Genomic DNA, 17,269 nt, shown 5'->3' on the forward strand with positions numbered 1-17,269 from the left:
GATGGGAGCATATGTTGCTCTAGAACCTGGATATACCTTTCAGCATTGATGGTGTCTTTCCAGATGTGTAAGCTGCCCATGCCACACGCACTAATGCAACCCCATAGCATCAGAGATGCAGGCTTCTGAACTGAGCGCTGATAACAACTTGGGTCGTCCTTCTCCTCTTTAGTCCGAATGACATGGCGTCCCTGATTTCCATAAAGAACTTCAAATTTTGATTCGTCTGACCACAGAACAGTTTTCTACTTTGCCACAGTCCATTTTAAATGAGCCTTAGCCCAGAGAAGACGTCTGCGCTTCTGGATCATGTTTAGATACGGCTTCTTCTTTGAACTATAGAGTTTTAGCTGGCAACGGCGGATGGCACGGTGAATTGTGTTCACAGATAATGTTCTCTGGAAATATTCCTGAGCCCATTTTGTGATTTCCAATCCAGACGCATGCCTGTATGTGATGCAGTGCTGTCTAAGGGCCTGAAGATCACAGGCACCCAGTATGGTTTTCCGGCCTTGACCCTTACGCACAGAGATTCTTCCAGATTCTCTGAATCTTTTGATGATATTATGCACTGTAGATGATATGTTCAAACTCTTTGCAATTTTACAATGTCAAACTCCTTTCTGATATTGCTCCACTATTTGTCGGCGCAGAATTAGGGGGATTGGTGATCTTCCCATCTTTACTTCTGAGAGCCGCTGCCACTCCAAGATGCTCTTTTTTATACCCAGTCATGTTAATGACCTATTGCCAATTGATCTAATGAGTTGCGATTTGGTCCTCCAGCTGTTCCTTTTTTGTACCTTTAACTTTTCCAGCCTCTTATTGCCCCTGTCCCAACTTTTTTGATATGTGTTGCTGTCATGAAATTTCAAATGAGCCAATATTTGGCATGAAATTTCAAAATGTCTCACTTTCGACATCTGATATGTTGTCTATGTTCTACCGTGAATACAATGTCAGTTTTTGAGATTTGTAAATTATTCCATTCCGTTTTTATTTACAATTTGTACTTTGTCCCAACTTTTTGGGAATTGGGGTTGTAATTTTAAAGTAGTCTTAAGGTGTAACTTGAAATATTGAAATCTTGTCGTACTATAGGCATGTACTGTTTTTTACTTGAGGTTATTTGTTGCACTTACGCATTTAGTTTATTTCATTCTTACTTTCTTACAAGAGAATGCCAGTGAATATCTTACTGACAGAGTTCAAGCTCGAGGTGATAGTGGCAAGGATTGTATGAGGAAGACCCCTTGAAAAGAACCAAATTATACAAGAAACTAAGTAATAGAAACTAAGTTGATCACACGTGCAAGTGAATGCTTCTTATCCCTGTTTATAATTTGCTGGACATTTTTATTTTTCAACTTCTTACTTTTACAATGTTCTTAATTCTCTTATGTGCTCATTTGTCTGTTTCCTGATTTTATCTTTATGCAGCATTTGCCATCAGTCTATCAGTGCCATTCAGTGCACCAAGGGTTTGTTTACTTATGTTAGTATTTCTTAAGATAAAATGTAGGTAATGGATGTAATACACAACTTGATTCTGAGAAGGGAAATAATTCAGTCTATTGGACTGTTTTTCAGTTATACTACCTGTGAAATGTGAAATTCTTATGCTGAATTTTCTAATGTTTTCAGTTTAGTCACAAAAATATTTTCTTCACAGAGAGGACATAGCTTGTGATGTTATTAGCAACTACTGAAAAAAAAGGATCCATCCATCCATCCATCACCTGTAGCCACTTATCCTGTTCAGGGCCACAGGGAAGCTGGAACCTATCCCAGCTGACTGGGTACACCCTGGACAAGTCACCAGGGGCCTCATGTACAAAGACCTGCGTGGATTTCCCACTAAATATGTGCGCACGTCAAAATCGGGAAATTTGCGTACGACCAAAAAAATCCGGATGTATCAATCAGTGCGTACGAAGGTTTCCACGCACTCTCCTGTTGTACATCCCAATCAACGTGGAATTCGGCGCACATGCACAAGCCCCGTTCCCCGCCCCGTCTCCTCCCTCAATTATTCCACACTGAATATGTTAATTAGTATAAATAGACCTGCAGTAAGGCCCGCGTTAGGTAAAAGACATGGCGAAATCTCGAAAAAGAAATTTCACAGATTGCGAGGTGGAGGCGCTGATTTCGGAGGTAGAGGCAAGACACAAGATCTTGTTCGGAAGCCTCTCCTCCGGAATCAGCACCAAAACCAAACATCTGAATTGGGAGCAAATAACTAATGTGATCAATCAAGTCGGGGCCAACAATCGATCCACAGCCGACACTAAAAAAAAAATGGTCGGACATCAAAGTAGATGTGAAAAGGAGGATGGCTGCGCAGCACAGGAGCGCAATGAAGACGGGTGGCGGACCGGGGGTCGAGGCCCTCTCCCCTTTCGACCAGAGGGTGACCGCGGTCCTCTGTGACCATGCATTAGTCGGCGTGGTTCCACCCGAAGAGGGGGACTCTGACTTGGCCCAGCAGGATCTCACAGGTGCTGTAATCATTTTCATACAGGGCGTCCCGAAAAATGTAGCCTATACTCTAAATCGCCATAAAGTATGCGTGAACTGAAATCCCTGTCTTTAGCACAGTGTAATAGAATTCACATACATCACTTAATTGTTCTGTCACCTCCAATTAAAGTGATGTTTAAAGTGTATGCTATGATACATGCAACGGTCACTGATTGTATGCCACTGAATGTGAATGTAGCCTATACCAAGATAACGGTATGATTCGCATCGTCCGCAGTGCCTGCGCCACAATGAGTGTTTATTTGAGTTACATGGGTTTTGAAAACAAAAAAAACACCTTTAGTGCTCTAATGTGTACATTTTTTCGGGGACACCCTGTATTTGAGGAAATGTCTTTCTCTCTTAGTAGGCCCAATATTCCTAGCCACATGTAACCAGAAATAAAACATGTGCACATATTTTCCACAATAGGATTTTAATGACAAATGTATTCTAGCAGGGTGCAAGGGAACAACAGGAGGCCCTCAGTCCATCCCACCCGAGCAGGAAGAGGACCCCCAGCCGAGCGGATCCAGCGTCACTGTCACCTGCCCCCCTTCTCCACCGCCTGCCCCTGTCACCGGGTCCACAGGCCGGGTGCTGACGCGCGTGGTCCTTGAGTCGCAGGGGGAAATTTTAAAGGGGATAGAGGCGATTAATGACAACCTCGAGGGAATCCGCGAGGAATTGAAGGAACTGAATAACACATTAAAAGAATATCTTAAAAAATGAATGGTGTCCCGTCTGCCCTTACCTTTTCACATTGTGGCTATTAAGCGCTGCCAGGTTTGTATGCCATGTCGCTGTGGCACCTCGTTGTGAGGCCCAGGGTCTGGGTCCTTCGGCAGATCTCGCTCCATTATTGGCACGCCGTGCCGCTGCGCCACATTGTGTAACACGCCACACGCCAGCGCAATACGGCACGCCTTGTCGGGCTGATAGAGCAGCACCCCCCCCACTCCGGTCAAGGCAGCGCCACCGGCTTTTCAGGTGGCCAATGGTGCGCTCCACCACTGACCGCGTCCGTGTGTGGAGGTTGTTGTAGCGCTGCTCCTGATCAGTCCGTGGGTTGGCTAGGGGGGTCAGTAACCATTTTCGGAGTGGGTAGCTGCTGTCTCCTATGAGCAATTGGGATAGGTCCAGCATAAGCTATCCAACATGTGTATATTTCAAGTGAATTCACTTCAAGTGTTTTAGATTGCTTACCAAGTAACCACCCATCACGCACTCTGCCAGCATCCAGTCTGTTTCCCACCGAGCTGTTCGCCAGGACGAATGCATCGTGGGTCGCCCCAGGCCACCTTGCCACGATATTTGTCAGGCGCATTTGGGCATCACATATAATCTGTACGTTTATAGAGTGGAAATGTTTCCTATTCACGTACACATGTTCACCCTCAGATGGCGCCTTTATAGCAATATGCGTGCAGTCGATCACTCCGATTACATTTGGAAAACCGGCTATCGCTGCAAATTGCGCTTTTATCTGTGCTTGGTCTGCCACATCATAGGGAAACCGTATGTACCTGGCCGACAGTCGGATGATCCCATTTAACACAGACGGAATAGCGCGGCTGAGAGCTGTCTGGCTCATTCCCGACCGGTCGGCCAGTTCCCTCTGGAATGAGCCTGTTGCTAGGAACCCAAGCGTGGTCAGGACTTGGATAGGAACGGGTAAGGCGTGACTCCTCGCCGTCTCCCTCTCTAACCCCGGGCCCAACTCAGCACAGAGCTCCAAAAGAATGGCTCTTGGAAGTCTGAATCGGCTGATAAGCCAGTCATCATCGTGAGCCAGGAAATCGGTGTAATCACGGAACGCCCGTTCCCTCCTAATCCGACCATTTGCAGCATCTTCCAATAAGGCCAACCACGCCATTGTCATCCTATCAGTTATCGCCACATGTTGCGCATGCTTTTATATCCTCATTTAATTTGATGCATGCTAGTGATTGGTCCCCACACACCGCGGTTGTGTCTGATTTGTACGCACTTGGAAATCATTTCATATATTGATCTTGGTAATTATGTGATAAGGCTACCCCACACAACATCAACTAATAATAATATTTCAGTCTGACACCTCACGGCAAATGCGCAAGGAAGATCTATTAAGCTAGCTGCAATGCATGGTCCTGCATGTGCATTATTTAATTTAATTAATTAACCAATAGTCAATGGGAATAATATCGAAATGATATTGCTGGGGTTTCTCATTTCCCGTAATTACAATATGGAAGGGATGGTTGATGGATCTGTTGGCATTTACCCAACAGTCTCGCATTATGTGTCTCGACAATGTCGTATGACTGACATACATTTCAATTCACGCATCCTGATGTTCCGATGCATTTTTGGATGCCCCTTATCGCCATGTCATGACTCTTGACCGAGTAGGCCTAAATGTAGTTGCGTTGCTCTGCCTCTAAGTGTCGCCAAGTACCAAGATGCACCAGAAATGTGCCAGCCATGAGGTTTGCGTAGAGTACTGCACTTTTCCACGCCAAGTCAATCTTTGTACATACAAATGTTTGCACAGAAATGCCGCTTTTCCACTACAAACGCGGCTGAGCCGTGCCGTGCCGAGTCGAGCTGAGTCGAGCTGAGCGGGGCTGTTGTGGCCCTTTTCCACTACTCTTTTTCAGCTCACTTCAGCTCGCTTCAGCTCACTTCAGCCCGACACGGCTCGCGTTTCGACTACCAAAAACCAGCACGACTCAGCTCGTTTCAGCCCTGCTTAGCCCCTAAAACTCGCACCGTTTTGGAGTGGGGCTGAAGCGAGCCAAGCCGTGCCGAGTGAGGCTGGGGGCGTGAGCAGACACTCCCCTGTGCACTGATTGGTGAGGAGGAGTGTCCTCACATGCCCACACACGCCCCGCGAGCGCGCTGGGATCTGTAAACACCGCAAATCCGGAAGAAGAAGAATTACGAATTACGAGAATTTCTGAAGCCTTATGCGCCTCGCCTCATCTATACGCTCTTGCCAGTATCTGTCCGCGTTGTCGGTGACAACAAGCCACAGCACCAAGACCAGCAACACTAACGACTCCATGTCCTCCATGTTTATTGTTTACTATCCGGGTCGTGAGACTACCGCTGAAAAGATCACTGAATCAGTGACATACAGAGCATCGTGCACGAGTTCGCGGAGCGCAAGGCTCGTCGTATGCCCTTCAAATAATGCGCGCAGTAGGCTATTGATGTTTTATTATGAGCCATGTACAGTATGTCGCCTAATGTTTTTTTGTTTCTGAGTTACATGTTCGTTTGAAGGACTTAATGTACAAAATAACATAGTTGCACCCCGTAGTGTTGAAATTGGTAAACACAGTGCATTCAGTGAGGTTTGCACCGCCCTCCTTTTATTTCTGACTCTTCCTGTCACCGTTGCAACCTCTGAGCGCTCATTCGTATGCCCTTCAAATAATGTGCGCAGTATAGGCTATTGATGTTTTATTATGAGCCATGTACAGTATCCTAATGTTTTTTGTTTCTGAGTTACATGTTCGTTTGAAGGACTTGATGTACTAAATAACATAGTTGCACCCGGTAGTGTTGAAATTGGTAAACACCGCAGTTGCGGACATTTTGTAGCCTAAAATGATGTTATGATAAGCTTTAATAAAGGGCCCGGTCATTTGCCCCGCCCCCGGCCCGGCTCTGACTTGTTCCGCCACTGTCACTGATGTCACTGTTTGCGCTGCTTAACGACATCACGTGACGTCCACCCACTTTCGCTAACTCCATCCAATGTGTCCACCCACTTCCAGCCAGCACGGTTCAGCGCGGTTGTAGTCGAAATGCAACTCCAACAGCCCCGCTCAGCTCGACTCAGCACGGCACGGCTCAGCCGCGTTTGTAGTGGAAAAGCGGCATTGGAGTTGCATTTCGACTACAACCGCGCTGAACCGTGCTGGCTGGAAGTGGGTGGACACATTGGGTGGAGTTAGCGAAAGTGGGTGGACGTCAGGTGATGTCGTTAGGCGGCGCAAACAGTGACATCAGTGACAGTGGCGGAACAAGTCAGAGCCGGGCCGGGGGCGGGGCAAATGACCGGGCCCTTTATTAAAGCTTATCATAACATCATTTTAGGCTACAAAATGTCCGCAACTGCGGTGTTTACCAATTTCAACACTACCGGGTGCAACTATGTTATTTAGTACATCAAGTCCTTCAAACGAACATGTAACTCAGAAACAAAAAACATTAGGATACTGTACATGGCTCATAATAAAACATCAATAGCCTATACTGCGCACATTATTTGAAGGGCATACGAATGAGCGCTCAGAGGTTGCAACGGTGACAGGAAGAGTCAGAAATAAAAGGAGGGCGGTGCAAACCTCACTGAATGCACTGTCACATCACATCACATTATCTCTAGCCGCTTTATCCTTCTACAGGGTCGCAGGCAAGCTGGAGCCTATCCCAGCTGACTACGGGCGAAAGGCGGGGTACACCCTGGACAAGTCGCCAGGTCATCACAGGGCTGACACATAGACACAGACAACCATTCACACTCACATTCACACCTACGGTCAATTTAGAGTCACCAGTTAACCTAACCTGCATGTCTTTGGACTGTGGGGGAAACCGGAGCACCCGGAGGAAACCCACGCGGACACGGGGAGAACATGCAAACTCCGCACAGAAAGGCCCTCGCCGGCCCCGGGGCTCGAACCCAGGACCTTCTTGCTGTGAGGCGACAGCGCTAACCACTACACCACCGTGAATGCACTGTGTTTACCAATTTCAACACTACGGGGTGCAGCTATGTTATTTTGTACATTAAGTCCTTCAAACGAACATGTAACTCAGAAACAAAAAAACATTAGGCGACATACTGTACATGGCTCATAATAAAACATCAGTAGCCTACTGCGCGCATTATTTGAAGGGCATACGACGAGCCTTGCGCTCCGCGAACTCGTGCACGATGCTCTGTATGTCACTGATTCAGTGATCTTTTAAGCGGTAGTCTCACGACCCGAATAGTAAACAATAAACATGGAGGACATGGAGTCGTTAGTGTTGCTGGTCTTGGTGCTGTGGCTTGTTGTCACCGACAACGCGGACAGATACTGGCAAGAGCGTATAGATGAGGCGAGGCGCATAAGGCTTCAGAAATTCTCGTAATTCGTAATTATTCTTCTTCCGGGTTTACGGTGTTTACAGATCCCAGCGCGCTCGCGGGGCGTGTGTGGGCATGTGAGGACACGCCTCCTCACCAATCAGTGCACAGGGGAGTGTCTGCTCACGCCCCCAGCCTCAGTCGGCACGGTTTGGCTCGCTTCAGCCCTACTCCAAAACGGTGCGAGTTTTGGGGGCTAAGCAGGGCTGAAACGAGCTGAGTCGTGCTGGTTTTTGGTAGTCGAAATGCGAGCCGTGTCGGGCTGAAGTGAGCTGAAGCGAGCTGAAGTGAGCTGAAAAAGGGTAGTGGAAAAGGGCCAAAAGTGACGTATGTAGCTTTTTTGTGCGTACGCAAGCTTTGTACATGAGGCCCCAGGTCACTGCAGGGCTGGAGCCATCATAATTATTAAATAAATTAAGCATTTTTGGAATATTGATTTTCCTAAAGGTACATTGTGGTACATAGTACATGGGGGAAGCTGTGACTTGAGGGTTTGAGAAGCAGCTTTGGGACCAAGAGGTTGCCGGTTCGATTCCCTGGACTAGTAGGAATGGCTGAAGTGCCCTTGAACAAGGCACCTAACCCCCTACTGCTGCTCTGGATAAGAGCATCTGCTAAACGCTGTTATTATAATGTAATCGTATGCAAACAGCTGCTCTCGGCTGTATCCAGATACAACAAAACTGTTTTTAGTACTGCTGAGAAACGTGGTTCGTTGTAGAATTTTGTATTATTAGTCAGTGTTGTAGTCGAGTCACTCAACCTTGAGTCCGAGTCCAGTCTCGAGTCCCCAGTGTTCAAGTCCAAGTCATTAAAGAAAATTTCAAGTCGAGTCCACTATTGATCTGAGTTGAATCCGAGTCGAGTCCGAGAGCAAGACTCCAACCACACCATTTGACAGTGGCTGTTGCTGCCTTTAACCATCTCTGCTACTGTGTTGGAACGTTACTGCTTGACTGCCTCATTTTAGTTCATAGGCTATAGCTAAAAAGCTTGTTCATCACTCAGCAAGCCACACTATCAACAGGGCAAATAACATGAGAGAGGGTTAACACTAGCTAGTTCATTGCTCAGCAAGCAAGCCTCGCTATCAACAGAGCAATGAACATAGCGTGTCACTTCCTTCTCTGGGTGGAGTCTTGCCAAATGATGATTGAAGTTCGAGGTTGTTCCTGTCGACTCCTTAATAGTTCTTCTACATATGGAACACATAGCAGTGCGTTTTTTCCCACTGCACGAGAAGTCTGTATAAGCAAAGCCAGGCATTTCTCTCCACGCGCCATTAACGTCAGTTGGTTCCTGAACATGATGTATGAACAGGTGAATGTCTCTTGCACTTAATTATTAATATAAAAATTAATGTAGATATAAATATCTTGTGGGGTGGCATGGTGGTGTAGTGGTTAGCGCAGTCGCCTCACAGCAAGAAGGTCCGGGTTTGAGCCCTGTGGCCAGCGAGGGCCTTTCTGTGCGGAGTTTGCATGTTGTCCGCGTGGGTTTCCTCTGGGTGCTCCGGTTTCCCCCACAGTCCAAAGACATGCAGGTTAGGTTAACTGGTGACTCTAAATTGACCGTAGGTGTGAATGGGTGTCTCTGTGTCAGCCCTGTGATGACCTGGCGACTTGTCCAGGGTGTACCCCGCCTTTCGCCCGTGGTCAGCTGGGATAGGCTCCAGCTTGCCTGCGACCCTGTAGAACAGGATAAAGCGGCTAGAGATAATCTCATCTCATTATCTCTAGCCGCTTTATCCTGTTCTACAGGGTCGCAGGCAAGCTGGAGCCTATCCCAGCTGACCACGGGCGAAAGGCGGGGTACACCCTGGACAAGTCGCCAGGTCATCACAGGGCTGACACATAGACACAGACAACCATTCACACTCACACCTACGGTCAATTTAGAGTCACCAGTCTTTGGACTGTGGGGGAAACCAGAGCACCCGGAGGAAACCCACGCAGACAACATGCAAACTCCACACAGAAAGGCCCTCGCCGGCCCCGGGGCTCGAACCCAGGACCTTCTTGCTGTGAGGCGACAGCGCTAACCACTACACCACCGTGTCGCCCCGGCTGGAGATAATGAGATGAGATAAATATCTTGTGCCAAATTATTATGGCATGTTGCAAAAAATAAAGATAAAACCCAATCCTCGTCTTCAATTTACGAGTCCAAACGCAGTTAATGCACGAGTCTGAGTCCAAGTCATTGAAAGAAAGCAAGTACAACTTTATTCATCACACACTTGTGAAATTCCTCTCTGCTTTTAACCCATCTGAAGCAGTGAACACACACACACAAGCAGCCACGCTAACAGCGCCCGGGGAGCAGTTGAGAGCTGCCTCATATTAACTTTTGAACTGTGGGGGAAACCGGAGCACCCCCACGCAGATTCTTTAGAGGAGAACATGCAAACTCCGCATAGAAAGGCCAGCCGCTGGGCTCGAACCCAAAACCTTCTTGCTGTGAGGCGACCCTGCTAACCGCTTACGCCATGGTGGCGTAGTTAAGTGGTTGATTTTATTTAGTAAAATAATGCACAAAATACATAAATATAGTTTACATTAAGATACACGGATAACACAAGAAAGTGTATCACACTTATTTCCATAAGTCATCAGTGCTCAAGTCCAAGTCAAGTCACGAATCCTTAAAATTAGGGCACGAGTCGGACTCGAGTACTACAAGCCTGTTATTAGCTCTGATTGGTGTTTTCAGGAAAATGCTCATGGGTAAGAACACAGTGTTTCACTTGGCTAATTTATTACAAATGATAGTATATTTTTAAGAAACGAACTTGCTCGCTCGTTTGACACTTTTCTGAAACCTGCGTCAGCCAAACAAAACTGTAGAGTACAAACAAGCAGCAATGACTAAAAGCAGTGCACTACATAGGTCGTCATTGCTTCTCATCGTTCATTAACAGGGAGCCATTTGGGATTCGCCCTTCAGTGTATTGGTTTCATTGCATCCCGAGCAGAGCGCTGATTGGCTGGATGCGATGACGTGATATCATGAAGTCTATTGCAGGAAGTAGGGGAAAAGTCAAGGTAAACGCGATCAGTTTACCTGCAGAAAGGCTGTCTTTTCAGGATGTCCGCGCCTTTGTCGTTCGCTGGAAAAGTTATTCTTGTGACGGGAGCTGGCGGTGGTGAGTTGAGACGGCAGCGTCCTACACTGTTAATAACCTGCTTTTGCTAAATAAAACAGCTTCTTGTAGCCTCGCTGCTCGGTGGAGAATATCAGTAGACTAGCAAACAGATATTAGCCAGCAATGCACTTTGACATGGAATAACGTCCTTTCGCAAAACAACAAACCAGATCTACGTTTCATCCGAAAAAAAGTGTGTGTGTTTAAAAGTAAGTTATTACAGCTAACTAGCCTGAAAATATCAGCAACAACGTCCGCGCTGTGGGAGCGAACAGGGCCCTGTACTACGAACGGAGGTCAGCCTACCCAGAAGTAACCCAGGGTTCCCCCGCTAAACTGGGGTTGACAAAACCTGGTTATCTTGTTTGAGGTTAAACGGTACTACGACGCCAGTTATGAAGTTGATTTGTTGAACCTGTGTTAACCTAATCAGGGTTAATGCGCGTTCACGTTAAAGGGGAGGTTATCAGCGCAAATCACCACTGTTCACAATGGCACGGTTGCCGTACTTCACGGAGGAAGAATGCGCTGTCATAATGCAAAGCTACGAGGAGTTCAAAACAACATCTCATCTCATTATATCTAGCCGCTTTATCCTTCTACAGGGTCGCAGGCAAGCTGGAGCCTATCCCAGCTGACTATGGGCGAAAGGCGGGGTACACCCTGGACAAGTCGCCAGGTCATCACAGGGCTGACACACAGACACAGATAGCCATTCACACTCACGGTCAATTTAGAGTCACCAGTTAACCTGCATGTCTTTGGACTGTGGGGGAAACCGGAGCACCCGGAGGAAACCCACGCGGACAAGGGGAGAACATGCAAACTCCGCACAGAAAGGCCCTCGCCGGCCCCGGGGCTCGAACCCAGGACCTCCTTGCTGTGAGGCGACAGCGCTAACCACTACACCACCGTGCCGCCCTCAAAACAACATTTAAGAGCAAAATCTAACACAGCGGCTGCCAATAAGGAGCGGCAAGCATGTTGGCAACGAATTGCCGATCGGGTAAATGCGTAAGTACATTCTCCCTTCTACATGTTCCAGAACAGAAGTATAGGATGAGAGAAAGCTTCATGATCAATCACAAGTCACAGAAAATGGTCCTTCGACGTGGCCCCAGTCATATATAGCTTGTTTAATGTCCGAAAAATCCTGAATAAAATTTGGTATGGTAAATTCATGGAGTAGCCTACTTAAGCTGATATGTGCACAGAGTCACATGAATTAGGATGACTGACTGTTCAGTCCCTTTGATTACGTTGGTGTATGTCCTGTGAACATTTCAGAGGCAACAGCAGTGCCAAACGCACCTGGCATCAGGTGAAAATGAAATATAAAAACATCATTCATAATGGTGTGCGTGCAAGCAAGCATTCATTTGCCTTTTATTTATTCAAGTTTTATCTGTTTGCCTAATAGTTCAAATTGTTTTGTATATAGTTTATAATGTTGTGTGATATTAATGATAATATTGTGGGAAAACTACTTTGCACAGACGTTCATTTAATTTATTCTATCGTCATTTTGTTTGTTCTATTTTTGTGTATTTTATTTCTGTTTGTCTAGTTGTATCTATTTTTCTAATAATATATTTTTTGCATTAATAGTTTGTTTTTTCCTCTTAAAATAATCTTGTGTTCTTGTTATAACTTTATCTATTTATCTGACTGTTTAGTTGTATCTATTTTTGTTACAATTTCAATATTTTTGATATAGAAAGTTTGTTTTTTTCTATTAAAATGTTCTTGTGTGATAACTAGTTCTTGTTATATTTATTGTAGTTGTATCTATTTTGTATCTCGGACTTAAATATTTTTGTAAAACAAGTGTTTTTCTATAAAATATTCTTGCGTTCTTGATAACTGTTCTTGAGTGGGTTCTTTTTTTTTTTTTTACAGAAAAGCCGTTCTGCATGGACATTCATTGAAGCCCTCCATTGTTTTTTAATGGTTTATTTATGAGCGTTTAGGGGTTACAATAATGTAAGTCTAGGTTGCTTTATATAAAAGGTATGTCCAGAAATATTGATGTCCCTGTCTAAGCAGAGGGATCTGGCTTCTTTAGATGCTGTCTTCTTAAAACTGAATAAATATTTAAAAAGAGCCAAATGAGCCAGTCTTTTGAACGGCTCTTTTCGAAGAACGGATCACAAAGATGCGGAGCCCATCAAAGAGCCATAAATCCCATCTCTAATATGCGCTCCGATATCGCACGGGTCATCCAGGTACGCTGGCATTGTCTCTAGAGGAAATGTCGGTGGAGAGGTGGTGTTTAAAAAGGGTGTGGTTAATCGGAAACCTCGGGTTAACCAAGAACATAACCTGAGACGAGCAGGTTTGAGATGCAGCGTAAATTGCCATGGCAGCATACCTCGGTTTGAACATAGCCAACTTTCGTAGTATGGGTTAATCGGGAAGTTACGCTGCACGTGATCAAGTTACTCTCGAAGTTACCCTGGTAAGCCAGAAAACCCGCTTCGTAGTACAGGGCCCAGATCTGTCGAGTTTAGCTCATAGTGTGTTCAATAAGCAAGTCCTTAAAAACCTTCCGAGGCACGACACTAAGCAATACGAATTAGTTAGTAGTGTATGTGCATACAGTAGGGTTTTAACAAACTTCTGTTCTGGTGTCCTGATAAAACACTACTGCAGTGAAGCCTTGTTTCTGTATAAAAGCGTGTTTCCTTATGAGGGTCCAGATCCCAGAGCTGTTTTTGTTTACAGCGTTTTACATATTTTAAAATACCGAGACAAAATATGAGATCCTAAAAAGACGAATTTCAGGACACGTGACTGATCAGTATTACTGAAATCGGAAATGGAATAGAATTTCTGTTAAAACTGTATCATAAAAACTTTAATTGCGATTAATATCATGAAATAACCTTTTGTTAGTCCTGTTTTATAACTTTGCTGGATGTTTTTATTTTTCAATTTCTTACTTTTATAATGTTCTTAATTCTAGCACATTTGAATAACTATTTGTTTCCTGACTATCTTTATGCAGCATAAGTTGATCAGTGCGCCATGCTTACCCACAAATCCCCTCTGTGTATTGATGTGTATGGAGATTCAGAGAGGAGTTTATGGGAAAGTGTGGTGGATGGGGGACACTGAGGAACTCAAAGTCCATGTTCTTATCTGTGGTACTGTGCGTTTATCAGCCTTCAAGTGACCGCTGATTGGAAACATTGTGACAAGATATTTTGGCCCCTTATATTCACAGGTTAATAAAAGGTTTCTGAATAATTGTGACACGTACTAGTGCATCTCAAAACTAGAATATTGAGAAAGTTGAATATTTTCCATCAGTTACGAAGTGAAAAATTAATGTAGGTTACATGTAAACTGTTTCAAGCATTTTTCTATTTTAGTTTTGATAATTATGGTCTACAGAGGGGTGTTTTTATTTATTATATATATATATATATATATATATATATATATATATATATATATATATATATATATATATACACACACACACACACAGAGACAGAGTTAGGTCCATATATATATTTGGACACTGACAATTTTTTTTTTTACCGGTTTACTGAAACATATTCAAGTTCTAGTTATATAATGGACATAAAGTCCAGGCTTTCAGTTGAGGGTATCCACATTAAAATTGGATGAAGGGTTTAGGAGTTTCAGCTCCTTAACATGTGCCACCCTGTTTTTAAAGGGACCAAAAGTAATTGGACAATTGACTCAAAGGCTATTTCATGGGCAGGTGTGGGAAATTCCTTTGTTATGTCATTCTCAATTAAGCAGATAAAAGGCCTGGAGTTGATTTGAGGTGTGGTGCTTGCATTTGGAAGATTTTGCTGTGAAGAAAACATGCGGTCAAAGGAGCTCTCCATGCAGGTGAAACAAGCCATCCTTAAGCTGCGAAAACAGAAAAAAATCCATCCGAGAAATTGCTACAATATTAGGAGTGGCAAAATCTACAGTTTGGTACATCCTGAGAAAGAAAAAAAGCATTGGTGAACTCAGTGCAAAAAGACCTGGACGCCCACAGAAAACAGTGGTGGATGATCGCAGAATAATTTCCATGGTGAAGAGAAACCCCTTCACAACAGCCAACCAAGTGAACAACACTCTCCAGGAGGTAGGCGTATCAATATCCAAATCTACCATAAAGAGAAGACTGCGTGAAAGTAAATACAGAGGGTTCACTGCACGGTGCAAGCCACTCATAAGGCACAAGAATAAAAAGGCTAGATTGGACTTTGCTAAAAAAGCCAGCACAGTTCTGGAAGAACATTCTTTGGACAGATGAAACCAAGATCAACCTCTACCAGAATGATGGAAAGAAAAAAGTATGGCGAAGGCGTGGTACAGCTCATGATCCAAAGCATACCACATCATCTGTAAAACACAGCAGAGGCAGTGTGATGGCTTGGGCATGCATGGCTGCCAGTGGCACTGGGTCACTAGTGTTTACTGATGATGTGACACAGGACAGAAGCAGCCGGATGAATTCTGAGGTATTCAGAGACGTACTGTGTGCTCAAATCCAGCCAAACTGATTGGTCGGCGTTTCATAATCAGATGGACAATGACCCAAAACATAAAGCCAAAGCAACCCAGGAGTTTATTAAAGCAAAGGAGTGGAATATTCTTGAATGGCCAAGTCAGTCACCTGATCTCAACCCAATTGAGCATGCATTTCACTTGTTCAAGGTTAAACTTCAGACAGAAAGGCCCACAAACAAACAGCAACTGAAAACCGCTGCAGTAAAGGCCTGGCAGAGCATTAAAAAGGAGGAAGCGCAGCGTCTGGTGATGTCCATGAGTTCAAGGCTTCAGGCAGTCATTGCCAACAAAGGGTTTTCAACCAAGTATTAGAAATGAACATTTTATTTACAATGATTTAATTTGTCCAGTTACTTTTGAGTAACTGAACAATGAAATGAAGGGATTGTGTTTAAAAAATGCTTTAGTTCCTCACATTTTTATGCAATCCTTTTGTTCAACCCACTGAATTAAAGCTGAAAGTCTGAACTTCAACTGCATCTGAATTTTGTTCAAAATTCATTGTGGTAATGTACAGAACCAAAATTAGAAAAATGTCTCTGTCCAAATATTTATGGACCTAACTGTGTGTGTGTGTGTGTGTGTGTGTGTGTGTTAAATAAATAATCTCGGTCTAGTTCAGTACACACAATCATGGGGAAAACTGCTGACTTGAGAGTTGTCCAGAAGACAATAATCAACACCCTCCACAAGGAGGGTAAGCCACAGAAGGTCATTGCTGAAAAGGTGCACAAGCTACAGGGATGACCGCAGCCTTGAGAGGATTGTCAAGAAAAGTCAATTCAAGAACTTGGAAGAGCTTCACAAGGAGTGGACTGAGGCTGGTGTCAGTGCATCAAGAGACACCACACATGGACTTCTTCAGGAAAGGGGCCCACAACTGTCTCATTCCTAATATCAAGCCACTCCTGAATCAGAAACAACATCAGGAATGTCTTATCTGGGCTAAGGGGAGAAAGAACTGGACTGTTGTTCAGTGGTCCAAAGTCCTCTTTTCAGATGAAAGTAAATTTTGTATTTCATTTAGAAATCAAGGCCCTAGAGTCTGGATGAAAAGTGGAGAGGCACAGAATCCAAGGTGGTTGAAGTCCAGTGTGAAGTTTCGGCAGTATGTGATTTAGGGTGCCATGTCATCTGCTGGTGTTGGTCCACTGTGTTTTATCAAGTCCAAAGTCAATGCAGCCATCTACCAGGAGATTTTGGAACACTTCATGCTTCCATCTGCTGACAGACTTTATGGAGATGCCGATTTCCTTTTCCAGCAGGACCTAGCACTTTCCCATAGTGCCAAAACTATTACCTAATGGTTTCTTGACCATGATATTACTGTTTTTTGATTGGCCAGCCAACTCGCCTGACCTGATCCCCAGAGAGAATCTATGGGGTATTGTCAAGAGGAAGATGAAAAAACACCTGACCCAAAAATACAGACGAGCTGAAGACCATAATCAAAGCAACCTGGTCTTCAGTACCACGTCAGCAGTGCCACAGGCTGACTTGTCTCCATGCCATGCCACACTGATGCAGTAATTCATGGTAAAGGAGCCCCAGCCAAGTATTGAGTGTATAAATTAATATGCTTTTCAGAAGTTGGACATTTCTGTATTGTAAGTCCTTTTATGATTGATCTTAGGAAATATTCTAATAACTTGAGATACTGTATTGTTTTTTTCATGAGCTATAAATCAGTCATCAAAATTAAAACAAAAATGGCTTGAGAAATTTCACTTTACATTTAATGAATATAAAATATATGAAAGTTTACCTTTTTGAATTAAATTTTTTTGGGGGAAAAACTTTTACAATATTCTAATTGTTTGAGATGCACTAGTACGTCTCAAGTTCTGTGTAAACAATAACCTTGACCTTTATTGCCTCCAGTACTTCTCATCTTCATTAGGTTGGGAATGTGTTCCCACCACTTCACTAACAAT

At 44.3% G+C, this 17,269-nt stretch overlaps 1 protein-coding gene across 1 annotated transcript in view; it reads left to right on the plus strand.

Annotated features, from left to right (window-relative positions):
- The first annotated feature begins 10,656 nt into the window (after positions 1-10,656).
- The window catches only part of hsd17b4 (hydroxysteroid (17-beta) dehydrogenase 4), a 57,324-nt gene continuing 50,711 nt past the window's right edge, over positions 10,657-17,269 (plus strand). Inside the window, exon 1 of the mRNA XM_060931888.1 lies at positions 10,657-10,796. Coding sequence (XP_060787871.1) covers positions 10,739-10,796 — 58 coding nt within the window. The 5' untranslated portion in view covers positions 10,657-10,738. The remainder of the gene's footprint in view (positions 10,797-17,269) is intronic.

This window comes from Neoarius graeffei, chromosome 10, assembly GCF_027579695.1.
Source record: "Neoarius graeffei isolate fNeoGra1 chromosome 10, fNeoGra1.pri, whole genome shotgun sequence".
Lineage (NCBI taxonomy): Eukaryota > Metazoa > Chordata > Actinopteri > Siluriformes > Ariidae > Neoarius > Neoarius graeffei.